Source organism: Lagopus leucura, unplaced genomic scaffold (assembly GCF_019238085.1).
Source record: "Lagopus leucura isolate 7727_CA_CO unplaced genomic scaffold, USGS_WTPT01 Super-Scaffold_100001, whole genome shotgun sequence".
NCBI lineage: Eukaryota > Metazoa > Chordata > Aves > Galliformes > Phasianidae > Lagopus > Lagopus leucura.
The window spans coordinates 82,653,308-82,675,465 of NW_024962262.1; the positions used below are offsets into that span (position 1 = coordinate 82,653,308).

The following is a 22,158-nucleotide window of genomic DNA, read 5'->3' on the forward strand; positions in this document are numbered from 1 at the left end:
AGTTAGCAAGAGACTGTCAAAAAAACAAGATACATAGTCTGTATTGAAATTGCAAGATGCCATTTGACTAACAGCAGACTACAGTAAAATCCTTAGAATAAAATAATGCTCTCCACAATATTCACTTTGTGGAAGTTTTCAATCAACGCTGTATTACTTGTTAGGCTATCAATTGGCTCGTTGATGTACCAGCAGTGCACTGAGCACTGACTGTCAGGGGAGGAATCTGGGGATCCCAGGCTTCTGCTCAAATCCTGAAGCAGCAGCTGACCTACGTACCATGAAGAGCAGCTTACCTGCCTTCTTGGGCAGCGAAGGTGATGAAACATCCTGGAAAAAGCAAGAGCTGTTCCTAATAATGAGGGTTTACAAAGAAAGAATAAAGTAAAAACTAGCATTCTGATGGCATGAAAAAAAATTAAAAATTGTACACTCTGATTGCACTGAACATTATTTCTGGCGTCAAACATCATCAGACTTGAGGCATCTTAAGTGATTTTTTTTTTCTGATTAGATTTCAAAAGCCTGTTACAGTACATGTTGCTGTCTTCAGCTTTCTGTTTCCTGTATGAAAGAAAGAAAAAAAAAAGACATCAATGACTATAAGCTAGATTCTATTATTTAGAGTTTATTTTACATACTTTATAGAGATTTGACTTTAAACAATAATTACTACTTTTAAGTGCGTGTGGCATTATGACTGCATGTTGCACATTCCTTCTTCAGTCAGGATTCAAACTGAATTAATATCATGAAGCAGGAAAAAAAAGGAAGAAAAAGCTCACAGGTCTTCATATTTACTAAAACATAGAAGTAGGAACTTTCGAACACTGTGAAGGGCAATGGCACAGTGTTCATAGATGAATTAATGCCTTTTGAATTTTGACTTTTGAATGAACCTGAATAATGCAAAGTGTACATTCAAATATTTTATTTCTGCAAGTTCTGTTCTATAAGTTTTGGTGTGGAGACAGTTATTCCATGCAACATCTTGCTTTTATGCTCCTGACACATTCTTAAAAATTATTTTCTGGGTTTACACATGCTGTTAATAGACAGTAAAGGGACTGATTTTCTGAGGAGAACATTTCGAGTCGAAAAGTTCCTTTTTGGCATCTAAGAACAGAAAATAAACTTGATCTATTTATGGTCAGTAGTACAACTGCAGTTACCTCCATCTCATCTTCTTCTTCTTCTCCTTGTTCATATGCTCCCAGAACTTGCATTTCTGCAACATTTCTTCGGGCTATATTTGCTTGATCTGCCCTCTGTCTCCCTCCTGATCCTCTTGAAGACATAGAGCTGGAGGAGCTGGGATCTCTGGGATTATTTGATGTTGGAAACGTTGGTCTAGAATATGGCAGGATGTCCTCTGAATAATCAAATAGACACATTGTTATGTTTACAACCTCAGAGATATTGTGATTTCAAAATTTTTGCACATGGCTGATTTATTTTACTTTTTATGATCCTCAGTAGGTTTACAGTGATACCTGACAGGAATATGAAATACACTGTTTCCATAATAGCATTATAGAAGCTTTCTTGAGGAAATTTATAATATTCACGTAGTAACGTTCACCACAAAAAAACTAATTCAAGATTAATGTCCACTTCATTTCAATTTATGATCCCTGCAATGCTCTCTAAGAAAATGAAAAAAAACCAACCCTTGCAGTATATTTTCAATATGACTGAGTAGGAGGAAATGACAATACATGCATGCTATTTCACTGGAACGACAAGTTCACTGCATCTCAATATTAGACTTCGTATTTCCCATGCTGAGTTTGAAACAAAGAGGCATGTTCTTAAGTCTCAGTGTCATTCTAAAAAGCAACATTCTAATAACTTTTACTGATGGTAACCTCTGTAATCAGTAACAATCTGTTACTAGCGCAGCCTTTAAACCAATTTACTACCTAGTCATCCCTGATACTGATCTTGCATGCTTTTAGGAAGACAGGACCAGCGCATTTGTATGAACCTGTGTTGAAAGCTTTAGTGAATGCTTGTTCTACTTACCTGTAATCTTACTAACTTCCAGAAAAAGAGATTTGATTGATTAGATCTGATACATGACATTTACTACTTATATCTAATGCATCAATACCCTGGCATTCTTATTTTTTAAAGAGGATAAGGCACGTTCCTCCTTAATTAAAGAAAAATGAGCCAAGCACCAACTTTTTGGTAGAAACATTAGATATTTGACTTGCAGACATACTATCTCACTTCAGCCAGTTCCTCTACAAACTAGAGTAAATTTAGATTAGATACAGCTAGATTCTGATCCTAGACTAGGACACTGATTCTTATGACTTTCAAGGAGTATTTCTTTTTGGGCTTCAATCAGTGTTAGCTTCAAGATATGATGGATGATATGATGGATGAATAAGGAGTACAAAACAGAAAAGCTATGTTTTTCATAAACTCTTGGTTGCATTTTACTCTAGTGAGAATCTGCAATATGATCTGTATTACCACTGTGTAAACGCTAAATGCTTGTGTTTACACAAGGTAAACGCTAGCAACTCTGTAGATAGAACTTCATTCATGTATGTGTGAGAGAGACCTGGAAAGAGTTAGCCTCTTCCCTACAGTCAACAATGCAGTGCTTCATTAAACCCACAGCATGCAAAATAACCTTGAAGAAGATGAGTTTTTGCTGGTGTGCCTTCTCGTTTCGGTGCTTTACTTCCTCGCAGTTTCCCATCACCTTGCTGTTCCTGTGATTCTCTCCGCTCTCCTGAATTTGTCCGCATGTCCGAATGCTGTCTCCCATCCACCCCGTCCCTCCCCTTGTAGCTCACTCCTTTTCTTTCTGCAGATCTGTCTGTCCTCGGTTCTATAGAAGCCAGTTTTGGTAACATGACAGGTCGCACCTCCAGCTGAGATTTGGACTGGGCGGTTGGTGATTTTATAGCGGGAGGTGGCACAGGAGGGGGTGGCAAGTCTACAGAGTTAGAAAAAGAATAATAATTAAAATGACATCACACATTAGTAAAATTAGAAATAATATTTGATGTCTGCTGAAGAAATAGATGCTCTATTTACTTTCAGCTCTCCCTCTGTCCTTCTTTCTTAACCTCAAGAAGTATTACATTACTGTTATAACTGCTGATGGCTGTTTTTCCAAACATCAACCTTTAAAAATGCAAAGACCTTCTTAAATCATCTTATTTTCTTAAAAATAATTACAAAAAAAAGTTGTAGTAACTTTAGGCACTTTAATATCAGCATATCTGCTATTATATTTGATGATATTTAGCATTTTTGCAAAATTCATCCAAGAAACCAACAGCTTTTGCTATACCTCATGGTTTTCAACATATTGAGTGCTAAAACAAGTCAGCTGGGGTAAAGAATGTACAGACACTGCTGATACATGTAGGGATAAACTGCTTTAATTACCGCATTCTTTTTTCAAGATAATGACTTAATTTTAACATGCACACTTTTGACATTTGCATGTCATGAGATATAAATCCCCCCACATTCAATCAAAGAAGTAACAACCTCTCAACGAGATCAGAAAATAAAAAGACACCTACTCTTTCCAGTTTATCCCTTAAATTAGTACAGCTAAAAGAGTTCTAACATTTTATGTAATTTTAAACAGAATTTATAAGGCACACATTTTAATTTTCTATTAATGTACTAAATCTAGGAAGCACAAACAGTTAATCTGGATATAATAGTGCTCTGTGGCACACAAAGTGTGAAGGAAAGTAAAACAAAGAAGTGACAATATTGAAGTGGTTCAGAACAAAATTGTAGTTTCAAATCACACAGATATAAAACAGGTTGAAAAACATGAGGAGGGTAAGATGTTTCTGAGGCTAATGTTCACAAATGAGATTGCTAAGAAAAATGAACAGCTCTGTTAATTAAAAATTACTACTTCAGCCTTTTCTAACTGTGCATTCATTCTTTCTACTTCCTTAAAAATCTTGGAGCAGCTGCGGTATTTAAACAGCATCTCTATATATACTTACAGCTAATTCACAGTCTATTCAAGAGGGCATCTCAACTGAAAACTAACTAAATTGAACCAAGACTAAATGCAGCAATCATGCATAAGAAAGAGAATTTAACATATATGTATAAACTGGGATACGACAGATGACAGAAATTTTTTTCCAGTGACACCAAAACATGACTTGGTCTGGCCAAGCTGATTAGGTGCAGCAATACAGAATTCAGTGCTATATGCAAATTGACTAGCATTCTCCGTGTTACACTAGTGATGTTACTTGGAATTGCCTCTGACCTGTTACAAGTAAGAATAGATATTTTATCAACTGTCAGCTAGACATACTTAGATGATGAGGAAAACAGATGTCATAGAATTATTCCCCTCAGTTTGGATGTAGGTAAATGAGATTCATAATGTCATTCTTGCTGCATGAATTCCACCATCTTGGTAAAACAAAACAAAACCAAACCAACCAAAAAACCAAAAAAATCCTCTTTGTGTTTTAGTATTTGACTTGAATAAGGTGCCAAATCCATTTTACAAGAAATAAAGAATTTTCTTTCAATCTATTTCTATTAGCTATGTACAAGTTGGACAGTAAGCCATATGATATTTGCAAACACTACAGAGTAGTTTATTTATCAAACTCTGACAGTTTGGCAAACATTAATTTTAAAAAATACTGAAACTAAGCAATGGAATATCCGCACTTTTAAGTATCTGCTTAACACTCACTGTTTGCAGAGGGCTTTTAAGAGAAAACCCAGTCATTTCCAAAACTTGAACAGCCATAATGTAAATTACCTGGAAGCCTGGATGTATTAAGTGGATCAATCAAAATGATTTTATCTAAGTAGTGTGAATTGTTAGGCTATAAAGCAAGAACCAAGACAGATCTGTGGGCAATGTACTGTACTTCTTCATCTGAAGGAATTATAAATACAAAATAGGCAGGCAACTTCTCATTCATTAACTTCTCAAATATTAACTACAACTGATTTGAGCAAGAAAGCACGGAATCAGTTATGATCCATTCCTTTGTTATCCACAACTTCCTAAATGTTTTTAGCAATAAAACTCCAGACATCACAATAGCACTCAGTCTACATCCACTATGCATTGAAATGCCCTGTGAACTCTAGCCACAGAAGAGCAAACCAAATGAAATTCACTGCGCTGTCTAGCCCTGTACACACTGCGTCGATACCTGCTCCAAAAAATGTTGGTCTCAAGAAGTATGTATTCTGTTGTAAATCAACAACTAGGACTGTGTGGACTCTGTCCAGTATAGGACGTGATACATTCCATGGGAGCCCAGTGCATCAGACCATACCAAGTCCAGGCCAAAGCATATCAAGCACAGTAACTGCTCTCAAACAAAGCTGTGGATGTCATCCTTACCACTTCTGGAGAATATTTTTAGTGATTATAGAACTTGCTTAGGACAAAATAAAACAACAACAATAAAATCTGCCTTAGCTCAAAGAAATACACACTGTTTTCTTCTCTCAGAAAAGCATCCTCCTCGCTACATCTTTTCTCAGAATCCCAGGTGGGTAAAAATACCCAAACTACAAATCTCTAAGTCAGAACTGTATACCTCTGGAAGAGCAGAACTTCATGCAACATTTTGTGTCTCACAGTCCCCACTGACTGTCTTTATTACTTTAAAAAAAACACTCAATTGCCCTTCTGATAATAAAGGAAGTTTAGAGACTTAATATCGACATTTTCAGTCACTCTTGGAGCCAGTCTCCAACAGTTTTGGCATGCCAGTGCACTGGCTTAATACCAAAGGCAAGAATCAGCATATTTCGTGTTGCCTATAAAATATTATTTGGAACAAACTACTTTATACAAGAATCTTATCCAGCCACACAGGACAATGAACAAAGAGGCGTTAAGTCTTGACCATAAAAAGGAAAGACACGCTAGTATAAAAAAAAAAGCTTCACAAAATATCAGTAGCTCGACAGTACAATAACTACAGAAAAGTAATATTCTCTTTTGAGAACATTTTTGCAACCTGCAGGGAAACTATAAAAATCTTCATTATAACAGAGTACTCCTTACTGAGAAGAATCCTGTACAGAGGAAAAAAAAAAATAAAAAAAAAAATCCAAGGTCAACACTATTACACCCCTGTGGTATTTATTTTAACAGCTCAGATCACAGAGAAAATCTAGATTCAATCTGCCTCCTCTAGTACAAACTGGCACACTTCTTACAAGGAAAATGGAAGTTTCCACTGTAAAGAATAAAAAAATAAATCACAGAGCAACGTCAAACCAATATAAAGAATTCAGAAATGTTTGCTAAAGGTCAGAAGTACACACATGCTTCATTCATGTTTCTGTATTATTGTTGTACTGCTTCCCACTTAGCAAAAACAATGGATGCCATTTTAAAGTATGCATAGTCTGCAGGGGAAACCTCCCATATGTGTCATTTGAAAGGTGGATGACTATTTTCAATAAGATTGTAAATGAAAACAGATGCAGAAATCATGGGAGAAGCAGACAGACAGTAGGGAAGAAGAATCTACTAAGCTAGTTTTGAACTGAAGTGGAGAAATCATAAATAAGCAGAAAAAAATAATTGCAAATAGTGTTAAACGAAGAAAGTAGGTCTTATTATACAACTCTTCCTAAAGACCTGTAGATTCCTACAGTCATATCCTGAAGAAAACAGTAGTTATACATTTGATGCAATACTTGATAAGATGGAGCAGATTTTTTCTATTACATATTAATGCAGGCATGCAAAACTCAAGATTTTTCCTGACTTTGTAAGATCATTTCAGATTCTTAGATATGTAATAACCTCAGCTAGTATTATTTATGTATTGAAGTTACTTATGGAAATATGACTCAAAATGTACACAATAACTGGGTGAATAAATAGACGCCCATTATGATGTACACAAGCAGTGGGTTGCTGTTATTTTGATTTTCTTACTTGTATGTATATTTACATACCGTTTTATATTAAACTAGTTTTCACTCCATAAAACCTCCCTCAGCAACAAAATCAACACCAACAAATGTATATTTAGTAAGGACTACAAAGAGACCAGATATCTAAAAATTATTATTATTCAATAATAAGCATGTTTTTTACAGGGGTAAGAAATGCACTCCTACTTATTTTTTACCTTGCTGAAATTTTTGCAGGGTAGATTTTTTCACAGGTAGAGGCTATAAACAAGTACAAATGATGTTGGCATGCACAGTGGCTTACATTTCAAAGTGAAAATCCAAGTAAATATGGAGTAAATATGAGGTAAATATTCAGTTGCCTTGTATGAGCTGCCCTAATGTCATGTCATTGACAGCACAGATAAATATCTCAGTTGCAGACCTGAACAGTTGGTTGTGAAAATGTTAATATTTTTTTCCTTTGACACTGAAAGATTTACAAGAGAATCAGGATTTAAAATCTCATGTGAACAGCATCAGTGGTGTCATTTATATTGAAAAACCTACTGAACCTAAGCAATGACAAAGGACTTTTATCCTTTTTTTAAAAATCTACATGCTTACAATTCCAAGGATTGACATTACTGATGAAAGAATTTATCATAATTGAGAAGTGACTTTCATATACAATGTTTTAGAGAAATATTCCTTTAAAATTCGGTTTTCTTAAATCAAATATGTAAGTAGGTCAGACAAGGCTGGTTCTTGTAATGCACCTCTAGTAACTAACTCCAAAAGGCCAGATAAAGAGCAATTAAAAAAAAAAAAATCATACATTTTAATCCTTACCAGCTACAGAGCAAAGATTTTTTAGCAAGAAATATGGAGAACATTTTACCACCTGGATGACTATCAAAGAATAATGCGATTGAGCTAAAATTTCATTCCACATAAAGGAGAAACTGATTTCAACTTATGCTAACAGAGATTACAAAACTGCTATTATCTGTACAGGGTTAGTGGTAGGCCTTGTATGACTACAGTAGTAACAAACACACTTTCAGAAATACCAAACCTCTTTTCCAAATCTTGCTATGCAACGAAAAAACGTATAGAATTTTACATGACATATGTACATCTCTGCTGATAATATTCTTCAAATGTTACTGCAGGCACTTTATTTATTTATAAATCCTTTTCATTGACTAACTGCATAAACTCTTTCCAACACAACTATTTCAACAAACTGCTATGGGATACTAATTCAGGTTCTTTGGGAATAGTAGAAAATTCTTTACTTGTGAAAGCAAATTCAATTTAAAAGGTTGAGAAAATAATGAAGCAATGTGTTTTTCTCTTTTCAATATTTATTGCTGAGGCCAACAATAAATGCTTAGATGAACAATGGCAGTTGTCTTCTACCAGAAACATGCATGCTCACCCACCGAGAAAACAAAGTCTTCATAATAGGTAATACTTCATACAAAGGATAAGTAACACTGTGGCATCAAGCCAGCAGAAAAGCCTACGCTGATCTGGGAAAGGTCAATTGTGCTCAAATGTTTCACTCATATTTCTGTATCACTTTTTTGCACATAAGAAAAACAATTAGTAGATGTTATTTTACAGCTTATTCTACAGGGACGGTATATTTAATAGCTGTAGCTATTAAAGCTAATAGTTATAATCTTCAGTAAGGTTCCAAGCATGTAAAACACTATGTAAATTGATATAGGTTAAAACAACAACAACAACAAAACCAACAGGAAAACAAAACCAAAGAAAGCCCTTCAACCTTTGAACTGGGTTTTATTATCTATGATTACGCCTGCAGGAATTAAAGCTGTAATTTGCTTTTCTGTATGACCACACAGTATTGCACACCAAACTGGTTAGCAAAAATTCTCTAATTAGAAAATACGCTGAAGTAAGCACGTGCTATGCAACACAAAACAAATATTGATCACAATTGTCAAATCTGTTGCAAAATCTAATCACAATGCTCTATGACTTAACTTTGTATAATTACTTTCTCAAAGACCTGTCATCAAATGCTGGTCCTCCTTTTATTTATTCCCATATTAGAAGAAAATGGCCAAATAAAACTCCTGTCCACATTTTATTTCTGGTATGTTGCTTTCATAGCAAGGTTTGATGCTCAGCCAATTACTCAGTTAAGAACATTCTTTTCAAGATATTAAAAACTGATAAAATGTACTAAAAAGCTTGCAAAAAATGCCATTGCAGGAGTGCAATAAATGTAACATTTCTGGAACAGTTTTGGGATTTACACCTTGTGCTGTCGTTTCACAGAAGCAAACATGCACAAAACCACTGTAATAACCTCTTGAAATCAGATAATATTCCAGCAGCTTAGTCTCACTAACAGAAGGAGCCTGGGCATAAGCCAAGAGGCCCAGGTGCACTGTGTCATGCCAGTATTTAATGCAGTCTAATATCTGATATATGCTAGTGAGAGAAAATACTCAGGATAAAGTACAGATAATAGCACGGACAACCACTCATTGCTAAATTACTTCTGCTCATCGTGCTGGGTGCTTTGTATTAAATTTTGTCGTCAAGTGGCAGGAATCACAGGGAGAAGTGGCTCAAAACTCCCTTCTAGTAACCCTGGATAAGGATCTATAATATTAGGCTTTCATATGATAATGGCAAATGATGCCCCTCTTTGAAAAAATTCAGCCTGGTAATGAAAGTCCTAATCAGATTGTTGTTGCTGAGATCCAGGAGGTGGGGAATGGTGCCTTTCTTTCCCCTCCCCCAGTTAGCAAATCTAGCAAACTTGACAAGATGGGTTAAGTCTTTGAGAATTTATCTAACATGAATTTCCAACAAAGCCCTTGGGTTGTTTTATAAAACTGGAAGGTAGTGGTTTAATAAAAGTTGCACCACCTGAGGCATTTTCATTAAAGGCTCTCTCTAGACAACATCACAATGTTTGCATTATCCTTCTGTGGTCCCAAGGGAATACAAGCACTACCCTTTCAGCAAGAGTTGATATTGTGTGTGAAGGCATGAGAGAAGATGATTAAATTTTGCTCCTACTCATAAAGTAACTGCTTGCAAGAATGCTGTAGTCAGGATTAAGATTCATTGATTTCTGTTGTCCACTATTTGAATGGCTAATGTTTTTTTGGTTTGTTTGTTGGTTGTTTGTTTTTTTTTTCTTTCTTTTTTTTTTTTTTAGAAAAAAAAAAACAAAAACATTCCGGATGCTTTAATATTTAGTCATGGGAATGAAGATTTTAATCCTAACTACACATTACTCTCAATGACTGTACTATTTATGCTATCTGGGCTCCTAAATAATGATGGTAATTAGCCGATTAGGACACTACAGAAAACAGGTGCAAGGCTCTTGAGTGGCAGCATCAATGTACAGGATTAAGGAACTACGACATTTAAAATGATTAATCTGTTCACTGTGTTTAGCAACAGGAAACACAAATCACTGAATTCTGAAACATAATGTTATCTCTGTGGAAAAATTTCACACACACACACACTGAATGCGTAGTTAGAAAGGTTCACTGACGTTTTCACCCGTTTCAGTGGACTCACCATCTGTGTAGACTTCTCTGCGCAGATGTCCTGGCTGGTGTTTTTGCTTTTTGGCAGGTCGGACCTTCTGTATTACAACAGCACTCATGTTGCTGTCAGTAGACACAGGGCTGGTGGGTCTGGGACAATGTGATGCATGAAAATGTCTACGGCCTGAAAATTGTTACAGAACAATAGCTATTATTTTTCTCATCCAAAATATGATGCTTCACACTTCTCTTTTTTCACATAAGAGCTAGCTGCCTATACAGCACTTTAAAAATACTGTCATAATGCTGTTAATACTCTCATTCTTACTGTAAGCAGTTTTAGAGTAAGACATAACTAAAAAGAAACATTTGCTATCCTACTAATAGGCAGGCTGGCTTAGTTCCACATGAATTATCCAACTGGTTTGTAATGGGAGCTCTTGCTCAAGGAGCCTAAGAGCCATACGCAGTCAAGTACAGACAGGCTTCCAGCCCAGCAGGCTTACACCCCAGCAGGCTTACACAGGTAACAAAATGTTTCACTCTTAAAATGGGCTTCACCTCCCCTGGCTTGGGCACAGCGAATTTTCCTTCAAAAGAGCAAGTCTCTAGCAGGACTTAGCTACAGATGGCCCCACCACAGCTTTGAGTGAATTACTAAGAATGCATTGTGGATATATGACTAGCATTTTATCCTAGCTTATTTTCAGGCAAGAATTGTCACGTTTCCAGGATGTGCAGTCAGGTACAGGTAATATCAGTACATAAAAGTCACTGTTGCATGAACTTGCCTGTTGTAAAATTATTTATATGTAGTAGTAACAAGACGTTAAAAAATCTTTTCTAAATATATAAATTTACACACACACACATATATATTTGCATGAATGCATTTCTAGAAAATATATTAAATCCTGGCTCCATGGGTACAAATGGGAGTTTTGCCACCTACTTCAATTGGCCAGGATTTCATCCAGAATTACTAAATTACCTCCCCTCTCACTCCTCATGATGAACAGCTGTGTGGAAATGAAACAAAGGACTGTTAACTCAGAGAGGATATCAGAAATGAGAGAGGAATGCTGCAAATCTATCGTGTCAGTGTGGACACAGTTATGACAGGGTCCTCAATACTTAAGGTTTAGCAATTCAATAGATTGACAAAATATTCAAAGATCTGCTTGAAATTAGCATTACATACTGCAGTATTCTTATTTCTTAGCTAACTGTGGCAACTTTCATCAGAACTAATCAAGTTGCTGATTACCTATATAAAGCCGGCATTGCCTATAACCAGTATGTTGCAAAGCAACAGCAAAACACTAATCTTTTCACTGATTCAGGAAAAAAAAAAGTTCTTCCCGCATATTCATAATCTATCATCTAAGCTGTAACTAATAACAGCTGTCAAGTTATGAAATCAGCACAAAGCCAGTTCATCTCAATAATACAGCAGTAAGAGTTGAATAGCATTCTCCAAAAGTTAATAATTAAATATGAAATGGGAAACAATTACAAATATTTTCAATTGAAGGGAAAATAAGACTCTGAAGGTTTAGTATTTATATAGACATTTCAATACAGAGACATTAAATCTCTCATGAAGACAGACTGAAAATACTTGGAGCCTTACACTGGGAAAAGGATATAATTTTGTAATTTTTCTTAAATTATCCCTTAGCAAAAACAGTACCTATTAGAAAAGAACTGACTGGAAACTTTTCCAAAAGAGTAACGGCACACTTTGTTATAATGAAGGTGTCATATTTTTGAAACTGTAAATTTTCAGATAATTCAATGCCAGAGGAAGCGTTTGAATGTAAAATGTGTCAGGGACTTAAGGAATGGTCATCAGAGCAGTGAGCTTGGAGAAAAAAAAGTATTATAATAACAAAAATGTTCATATTTACACATAACACTACCTTTGATTAAGCAGTTTTATGTGAAGAAGTGATTTCTAAACTTTGCTCCACAGCTTTTAAGTCATGCACAGTTAGGCAAGACTGTGCTAGACTCATTCAGTTCTGGCTGGAAATCCATGAACAGGGCTGAAGTTTGGCAACAACCAACAAGACAAAAATAAACAGGAACTACATATGTGAAAAAATACAGAGCTGCAATTTATTTGAACAGCTCCAGCAAAAGTCCCATATTGCCTCTTCCACTAGTGAGAATTTCCCCCTCCTTCTCTTCCTGAATTTCCAAATACATGAACAGGAACTTAGTGGGTAAGTGGTTGTGGATAAGTACATGTCATAATGGAGCTTTTTTCCCCCTTCTCTTTTCAAATACAGGACAGACTCACCTCCTGCTGCTTCCTGCATTTGACGTCTGGCTACTTTCAAGCCAGCATATTCTGCAGCTGCTGCAACGGCCTGTGCAAAATCTGCATCAGTAAAAAATGATCCATCTGAAGAGCTAACGCTAGACCGCCCACTTGAGATGTTATCTTCTTCGGAAGCTGAACCCCAGCCATTGATCATGGACCCTGTTACAGAGCTCTCCAGATCACCAACACTTGAGGCAGGTGTCTGCTCAAGGCCACGCAAAAGGAGTCTTCTATTCTGCATCTTAGCAACCTCTATATCCGCCTCATCTTCTTCCTCTTCTGGTGCGTCAGTATCCATGTCAGAGACCAAGGGCCCTGAGATATATCCATAGGTATGTGGTGGAGAGATAGGCCTTGGAGGGGGTGGAGGACTCACAGGCTGACGTCTGCATAAAAATACAAAGGTAAGAAGAACTGAAGTCATATAACATAGTTAGAGGAAAAAGGAGATTAAATTGATCAAAATATGCAGCACTGATTTTAATGGAAATTAGCCTATGTTGCATAAAACTCCTCATTTCCTAACATCATTCATGTACAGATAGTGGAAGAGGTGTTTATGTGACTAATTAAAAAAATCATTTGTGAATACTTGAGTGTAAGAGCAAAAGTGTCAGTATATTACAACTAGAAGCTTGAAACCTCTACCCAAACAGATTGCTCAAAAAACATCATCTTCCCTCCACCCACCTCAGTGATTCAAAAAGATCACAGAATTATGGGGGTTGGAAGGGACCTCCAGAGATCATCGAGTCCAAGCCCCTATGAGGTAATAAATGGGGGATAACAAAAGAGATACTGATGTTTCCTTATTTTTCAAATTGGCCTATGTGGTATTATAAATAAAGAATAATCTACTGTAATGCTACATCTTAAGGATACCAAAATTCAGGTAAGTGGTTAATTTATTTTGAGCTCGAGAATCATCAGCAATGATGTCTGAAACTTAAAGAAGTAATGTATTAGATTTAATTATTTTGGCTTTCTGTTTACTTAAAACTTCTCTCTAAAGTCCCAGGCATTATCACTGACAATAGGCTTTCTTTGCAGGGCCACAGGCATGATCTTTAATTACCATTTGTCTCAAAGAAATAAATACTTTCTACTGCAATAGCTGGACTGTTGGTTTTGCTTACCAGGAAATTATACTGCTGTCCATTTTGCAATAATTTCCACTTATTTTTCCTTTCTTGAAAATTTTCTGTATTATCTCACTGAATGGCTGGTGAACTAAGATCTTTTTTGCAGGTGACTTTTGTTTTTCTTTCAATAAATGAAATACTAACTTTGAAAGGACAATTCAGCAGGGAAAAAAATAATACTTTGCAGCATGAACAAGCTTCAACCTCCCTGGACTGCATTATCTAGACACTACTTTCCATTTTTGGTAAGAAATACTATATGTAATGAAGACAAGTTAGAGATATATAAGAAAAATATAGAGATATATAAGATAGAGATATTTCCCCTATGAGGAAAGGCTGAGTGAACTGGGTCTGTTCAGCCTTGAGAAAAGGAGACTGAGAGGGGACCTGATCCAGGTCTATAAATATCTAAGGTGTGGGGGGCAGAATGGCGAGGCCGGACTCTTTTCAGTGGTGAGTGGAGACAGGACAAGGGGAAATGGCTGGAAACTGCAGCATAGGAAGTTCCGCACAAACATGTGCAAGAACTTCTTTACAGTGAGGGTGACGGAGCACTGGAACAGGCTGCCCAGGGAGGTGGTGGAGTCTCCTTCTCTGGAGATGTTCAAGACCTGCCTGGATGCCTACCTGTGCTACCTGGTGTAGGGAACCTGCTTTGGCAGGGGGGTTGGACTCGATGATCTCAGGAGGTCCCTTCCAACCCCTACAATTCTGTGATTCTGTGATTCTGTGATATCTACCAATAACAATTTCATAGAACAAAAAAAGAACAGAAGCCATTAGAACATGTGAAGTTCTACTTGCCTTTAAGTAGAGGCCTTACTCAATACAGTTTAGATGTCTTAATTTCAAGATCATGTGACAACCGTCCTCACAAGATACTTGCCAGTCTTCCTGTTCTCCAGGCTTTAGTATTATTAGACAGGCAACTGACCACAAAATATGTTAGCATTCTGGAATACAGTGTGCCTGTCAGCCTTCAAGGATAGACTAAGTGAGAGCAGCTGTTCATGGGCATATGGAGTTGCAATACTTGGTCCACTTTATCTGATGCAGTGGTTCTTGCTTTAGTACTGACATTGTCTCTGATCTTAAACACTGACATCTTCTGCTATCCCATTAATCTTTTGTTTTTCCTCTACTTGTCCATTCTTCCAAACAACATAATCAGTATGCTAAAAATTTATCAAGCTAATCAGACAGAGACATGTCACAGTATACAATCATCACCATCTGGTTTTCACCAGAAATTCAGATAATAATTCAGCAGGACTACAAAGCTAATAAAAAGCATGGAAACCAGTATTTTTTGCATTAATTTTCACTATGAAACTACCACTTAGCAAAAAATATGAAAACAGTGCAGACAGGTAACATTCAGTGCATTTTTAACTGGAAAGCATTGTTATACCATATTCAAACCAGAGATTTCCTTCCAGAATGAGCTACATCTGCTGAGCGTAACCAACAATTAAACAGCAATGCCATGGGTCATATAAACACCATTAAATACAAAAGACAGTCACCAAGGACTTGCCAATTAAGTAACGGAATTATATGAATCTTTTTTTTTTTAAGTGATGCAATGGGTACAGCAAAAAGAAAAGAAACAATGTCTAAAGAAGTAAAGAAGTAAAGTCAAACTTACCCACTAACAGTGGTAAGACTTTCAGAAAAACTAGGCTTAGTCGTTGCAGGAAAGAACAGAATAAAGACATTCTATTTTTTCCATCAATTCAGTAAGTAAATAATAATCTTGAAACATGAAACTCAACTTTTTTCAGTGACTTTGAAGATATTTATAGTGACCTGCCTTGAGTCATTAAACTGAGAGAACTTTTTGTTTATGTGTGTTTGCATATTATCCTCTAATGCCTACTCCATTCAGTGTATCTTACTTCCCAAAACACATAATATGAGGACACTTACTTAGTATTTCAATTTTTGTTTTAAGCATCCAATAGTTTAACTTCTAAATATCCTTGCAGACAGAAGTGCTAAAATGAACACTTCTGTGCTCTTACATATTAGAATTGCTCAAAATTATGGGAAAATATTATTAGCAATCCACAAATAAAAAGAGTGGTTATAAAAATTCAGGAAGATGGAGGAAAAAAAAAGATAAACAACACAAGAAGTGTTACCATAATAAACAAAGAAAAGAGATACAAAAGAAAATAGATAAAGCAGAAATAAGGAATAAAAATAAAAGCAGTTGTTAGCCATTAAAAAAGAATATTAATAACTACTGCTTACTTAAAAAAGGAAATACAAAAAAATGAACTATCTTTAAAAAAATACATATATCTGTAAAATACATCCATAAATGTCCAGTAAGCTATAGGAATAAAATCAAAAGTTGCAGTCTGCTCACAACAAGCCTGTAGTTTGCTCAAAACAGAAAGTATGACAGTATTATTACAGTTAGGTTGGTATCTTTATGATGATAAACAACATATGCAAACCACTGGAGAAAAGGAATATAATTTTAAATGCAAAAGCTGCATCATATTATCAAAAAGCAAGACAAGTACGTATTATACATACAAAGCCTCATTCGGAATTCAGTGTTTTATGGAACAGAATCTGAGTATACATGCAAAGTAGTTTGCACTAAAAGCAACTCATAGAAGAAACAAAATTTCCCTATAACAAATATCTATCTTTATTAAAGTTGGTCATTCTTTTAAGTGAGGTAGGAGGAAATGTTAAGAAAATTTTCCAAGCAGTAATTTACTGTATTAGGATTTATGAGAGGAGGAAAATCTATAGGATATATAAATTATATATTTATATATATTCATACATATGGATGACAAGTTAATTGCACAGTTACTGTGAAATAATGCATGCTATTTTATGGTAATAATGCAGTAAATCTATTGGAAACAATGGAACTGTAATTATATGGTAAGCTGTGTTAACGATACCACTTTAATATCCTGATGACTTGAATTTAACTTGTGTCAGCACAGCACGTACCATAAAGTGATATACTGCATTTTTTTCTGTGGTATAATAATAAAGCAACTTAATTATGTATTTCTTAGGTTACAAATAGTTCTAGTATTCTGGATCAGAAGTTAGATATTAACAGATTAAACATCAAGGGAAAAATCTTGGCCTCACTAAATTCAACAGGAATTTTCAGTGGGGCCAAGATAGCTTTTGTCACATCTGCCTCACTGCATTTGCATTGACACACCTCCGTTCAGGTTGGTGTTGCATGTGACTCAGATCCTCCTGACAGTCCTGTAACATGGGCTGGAGTTCTTCCTGGGGAGAAGGGGTGAGAGTGGCAGTTGACTGATGGCTATAGGAGACTGCGGCTGGAGAGGAAGCTGCTCCTCGGACAGGTGGAGTAGGACCTCGCTCATCTTCTTCCTCTTCCTCTAGCTCATCTTGCTGCAGATACATCCTTGCAGGTGGGACTGGACATGGAATTTCTTGGTCATAGCTAAAATTATTTTTTTAAGAAAATAAGGACTTTTACTTTTACAGGATTTTTACTGTGTAATTAGCATATTTGATACATGTATAAATAGCTCAGGAAAAAATAAATCCTTATTATATGTGCACTTGATAACAGCTCAGTAAAGATGTACTGACTAGATGTATATGCCACTGTCATTAAGTCTCTTTAAATAGATATTCTACAGCCAGTTGATCAGCAGCATCAGAATGGTACGAAAGAAATCTCTCAACGCCAGCTTGCAGAACAAGTTTTGTTACAATTAACTAACAATCAGAAGTAGAAATGAATTATGTGTTCATCTTTCTTACCTTTCATCCACTGAAAGACTGTAATCTTCACTATTGCTATGGGGAGGTGGATGTGCTGGAGGGGGTGGAAGAAGATCTGCCCAGTTCATGCCAGCTTGCTTGGGAGCTTTTGGAGTCCGAGCACCCTTCTTGTGCCCTTGACTCCCTGTGAATAAAAAGTAGTACATATTTTTAATGCTTTTAAATAACTGCTAATCACTGTGCTTTGAAAAATAAAATAAACATAGTCCCATGTTCTCTTTAATTTTCTAGGAATTTCCTGTTGTGATGAGTTGGAATAAACTGGTATTCCTTCTTTTTACGCCAGTTTGTTATTGTACATTCTTTGTAGAACTGCTCCATGTTCTTGAGTAGTTGAACTCAACTAGAAAATTTACATAGCATAGAAAAAAACCACATGGAATACAAGAGTAGAATTGTTAATAAATAGTCAAAATGTAATAAAACCATAAAATAATTTTACAAGCAGTGTAATTAAGAATGAGCTTCCCACTTCTATTAATTACATTATAGATTATCATCTAAAACAAATGAGCTGTAGACATATTTTCAAAAGTGCCTTTCTATTATTTAATTGCTGGAACCTAAAATACAATATGATACAGATATGATCTATTAAAGTTCCACTGTTGCATTAAGTCACTGAATATATGTAATTTGTACTTGTCCACTGAAATGTTTTAGGCACAATGAAATTACCAGTTTTAGTCTAAATGGCAGGTGCAGTTGAAAATAATTGCTGGCAGAACTAAAATAACAAAGATCGATGAAGTAGAGCTCACATGTTTTCAGCTACCGTTACTGGGAAATTGGGAAATTATAGCTTATAATAGAACAATGCAGCTTTAACAATTCCAACAACTTTGAATAAGAACAATTATTCAGGTGGTCTTGAATCTTAACTTTGGACATGGTTATGATCAGAAGGGATTCTACCATTGTTCTTTTGTATACATTTTTTCCTTCTTTGTTGCTGTTACTTCTTTAATTGCATATAAAATCACCATACTTTTAAATATGTTTTCTTCTTCAACTGCGACATGGTTTTATACCTTCATAGTTAAGCCTAGACACAAGATTACATATGTTGCAGTGAGATTTAAGAAGCTTGTTATTCTCACTTCTGCTACCTCAGTTTTTCTATTCTTATATACAGTAGTTCTGCCTATTGTTGCCCCACACTAGCTGCCAGATATCAGTACATCAGTATATTTTTGCTATGCGCAATTATTTTCCTGGTGTATCTTGTACGTCAAGCAAGATCCTTAAGCATCCCAAGGCGACCATCATCTGCATTCTCTTCCCTAAGCACCGTGACATATACTAAGTTCAGCACAATTAATTTATTACTCTGGTCACCTTGCTTCATTCCCGCTGGAGTCTGTGGTATAGGACTATAAATTTTTAGCATTAGAATAACCATAATAGGTGTCAGCATGGAGAATTTCACCTTCTCTTTTTTAATATGCATGGGCTCACACACTGAAACGTTTCATTCTGAATTTCAGATCTTAAAGCCATTGAAGAGACTCAGCACCACATTCCTGTGCTACAGACCCAGGTGAAAGGCTGATTCCTACAGGAACACCATGAAGAGATGGGAGAACTAGGAGCTATGCTCATCCATCTCACCTCAGCCATTGAGAATTCCACTCATCCACAGGCACACCCTCAGTCATAATAGGTTAAGACAAAGCACAGGGTAGGATTAAGGCAACAAGGTTATCAAAGGAGACAGCAGAATAGAAAGTGAAAAGGAAAACCCTAGCCTTCATTAGCAGAACTCCACCAAGTCTATGACTGTGATCATAGCTCAGCCTATCATCAGCTCAATAGAGATAAACATAAGGTAAGTACCAGACTTACAGTAAAGCACCAGATCAAGCCTATGCGTGGTTCTGATTTGCCTCTGAAAATCTCCCACCCCTCTCCTAAATACAGAAGCTGAAACTTAGCAGTTAATGCCAATGCAATAGCAATTGAATATATTCTGTTGCTCCAGAGCACAGTTTCAGTTTCCTGGTCAGTGTTCCCCGGTGCAAAAATCTAAGTTTCATTTCAAGATTTCTACAAAGGACTGTTAAGTGTTTTGCATACGAGATGCCTAGGAGAAACAAAATTTGACTTGAATTATTTGCTGTCTACATTTAAATGATGTACAAGAGTATTTTGATATATAGTGACTGAATTGTGTAAAAATAGCTGTACACATAAATGCTCTTTAAAGTTTATGGGATTGGTTAAAAAATCTTTGGGTATCTTGAGACTGTTCTGGGCAGTAAAATTCTCTCAAATGCACAGAGCTCACAGATGGAAAAGGAGTCAGTACAGCATAAGGAAGTCAACAGTTAACACATAAATTAAAATAATTGTCATGACTTTTCTATCTGGAGATCATAGCATTAGCCAGTAGGGTATGAGTATTATGAGATCCAAATCCAACTTGATTTCATAGTTTTGACAGTTTTCAACCATCAACTAATGTACATTTAGATGGCACCAAGCAATCATGGGAATGCAACAAAAATGCAGGCACCTATTGAACCAGTTTTCATGCTGTTTAACATCCCTGTACTACATAATTTTCCTGTGTCTCATCCTTTCTTTAAGTCCAGTAACACGTGCTAACAATGGCTAGAAGGACCAAACACCACAACATTTGGAAAACATTTTAGATACTCACCAGATGTGCTACTGCCTCTATCTGAGCTGTTGTAAGATCCACCTGTATTCTGGTCGTATGACTGGTTGTATGGAATTGTTGGAGCAATGCTGTCATTTACTCGGTAATCTGAAAGTTTAATAGTATAGTTAATGCTACTCTTTAGAGACAAATCATCTTTACAGCACAAAGCAGATTTCCTGAAAATACTGAAAAAAAGAAAACATTGATTTTTTTTTGAAAGGAAAATCATTCTATAATGACAATTTATTTTTAAGTTGTCTCTGTAATTTTAAGGAAAATCATGGGAGTAGCTCTATTGCAAAGATGAAGTAAAATGAAATCCTATGCACAGGATAGTAGCAATGCCTCTGCAATGATATATAGATCTATGTGGGCATTTTGCATATGAATGGATCGTCACCTTGATAGATTTTACATGGTCTCTGCTTAATTTATGCATACGAGGCAGCCAGTGGACTATGGTAGCTACTTTTTGTATTTCAAAGGTGACAAACCCACAGAGGAGTCAGTCCTGTATGACAAGGGCTGAATGGTTTGCTGGAACAACAGTGCAGCTCCACTGAATTTGGTTTACAACAGAGGAGGTCTTCATTCAAGGTCTACTACTCCCTAAGAAGATTTCTGTTTATATTGGCTCATGTAAATCCTAGCAATGCATGGGATCTTTTTTTGCCAATGGCCATGACACTATCCGCATTCTCCATTTCTAAAGTACTTGATACATATATGACTTTTAAATCGAGATTTAGCAACCAGATCCCCAAAACTTTTTCAGAAGTAAAATGCTCGTCTGAGAAAACAGTACTTTCATGCCAAAAAGTATTTATAATTTACAGAGAACATAAGGGAGCTGAGTTACTCTTCATACGACAAATAAAACTGCATCATAAACAGAACCATTGGACATAAAGTAGCAACGATGAAGCATAGCATTTAACTCATCAAAATGGTTACTTCCCATCACAAAAGCTGTAGGTATAATTGTCAGCAAGATGGTTTTGTCTTAGGAAATGAGAAATCCAAGATCAGAATACTGACTCATAAAATGGCAAAAGAAAATAAAAATAAACAAAACTAAGAATCCAGTCCCCATCTGCTGCAGAAATGTTTGTGATAATGTAAGCATGGGAAAAAGAGCAAAATGATGAATTCCACACCAGAGTGTATTCTGTAATAGTTTCTCAGCCTAGCCGCATTCCACAGACCACGCTGAAGCTCTACATACTGCATATGTTTACACAGAGGATAAACAGTAAATCAACACTCTGAAATATGTATATATGACTGTCAGCAGACAATGCTTTAAGGGGGCCTTCCACACTACAGTATGCTAGAGAATATGCAGCTGTAATATACACAGTTTGAAAGATGCAGTATCTTCCAGGTTATAAAACCAAAACATACTTTAATTCCGAAACAGATATGTAATACACAGTTCATGAAAGAAAACATAATTACAAAAAAAAAAAAAAAAAAAAAAAAAATTAAAAAAAAAAAAAAATACATCTTTCACCCTCTAGTAAAGAGCCACAGAAATTGAATTTTCTTTTGAAATGTTTACGTCAAGGGAAGGTGTCACATTTTATATCACCCTTTGAACTCTGTGAGCAGATAAGTCTGGTAGAGGAATCAACATTCCTGTAATGAAGTGCATCTTTTTACTGCTTAAGTTATCACTATGCGACCACTTGAGTTACAGCAATCCATGCAAGAAGCTCAAAGTTAGAATGAGTCCAGTTCCTAGGGATACTGTTTTGCAAATCAGGT

The 22,158-nt window shown here is 35.9% G+C and overlaps 1 protein-coding gene across 1 annotated transcript in view; it reads right to left on the reverse strand.

Annotated features, from left to right (window-relative positions):
• Positions 1–507: 507 nt before the first annotated feature.
• ROBO1 (roundabout guidance receptor 1) overlaps positions 508–22,158 on the reverse strand; it is a 130,649-nt gene continuing 108,998 nt past the window's right edge. The window contains exons 22-29 of the mRNA XM_042867424.1: positions 20,389–20,496; positions 17,706–17,850; positions 17,128–17,379; positions 12,754–13,163; positions 10,480–10,632; positions 2,648–2,956; positions 1,173–1,372; positions 508–564 (exon numbers count right to left, since the gene is read on the reverse strand). Of these exons, the coding sequence (XP_042723358.1) occupies positions 550–564; positions 1,173–1,372; positions 2,648–2,956; positions 10,480–10,632; positions 12,754–13,163; positions 17,128–17,379; positions 17,706–17,850; positions 20,389–20,496 (1,592 nt within the window). The 3' untranslated portion in view covers positions 508–549. The remainder of the gene's footprint in view (positions 565–1,172; positions 1,373–2,647; positions 2,957–10,479; positions 10,633–12,753; positions 13,164–17,127; positions 17,380–17,705; positions 17,851–20,388; positions 20,497–22,158) is intronic.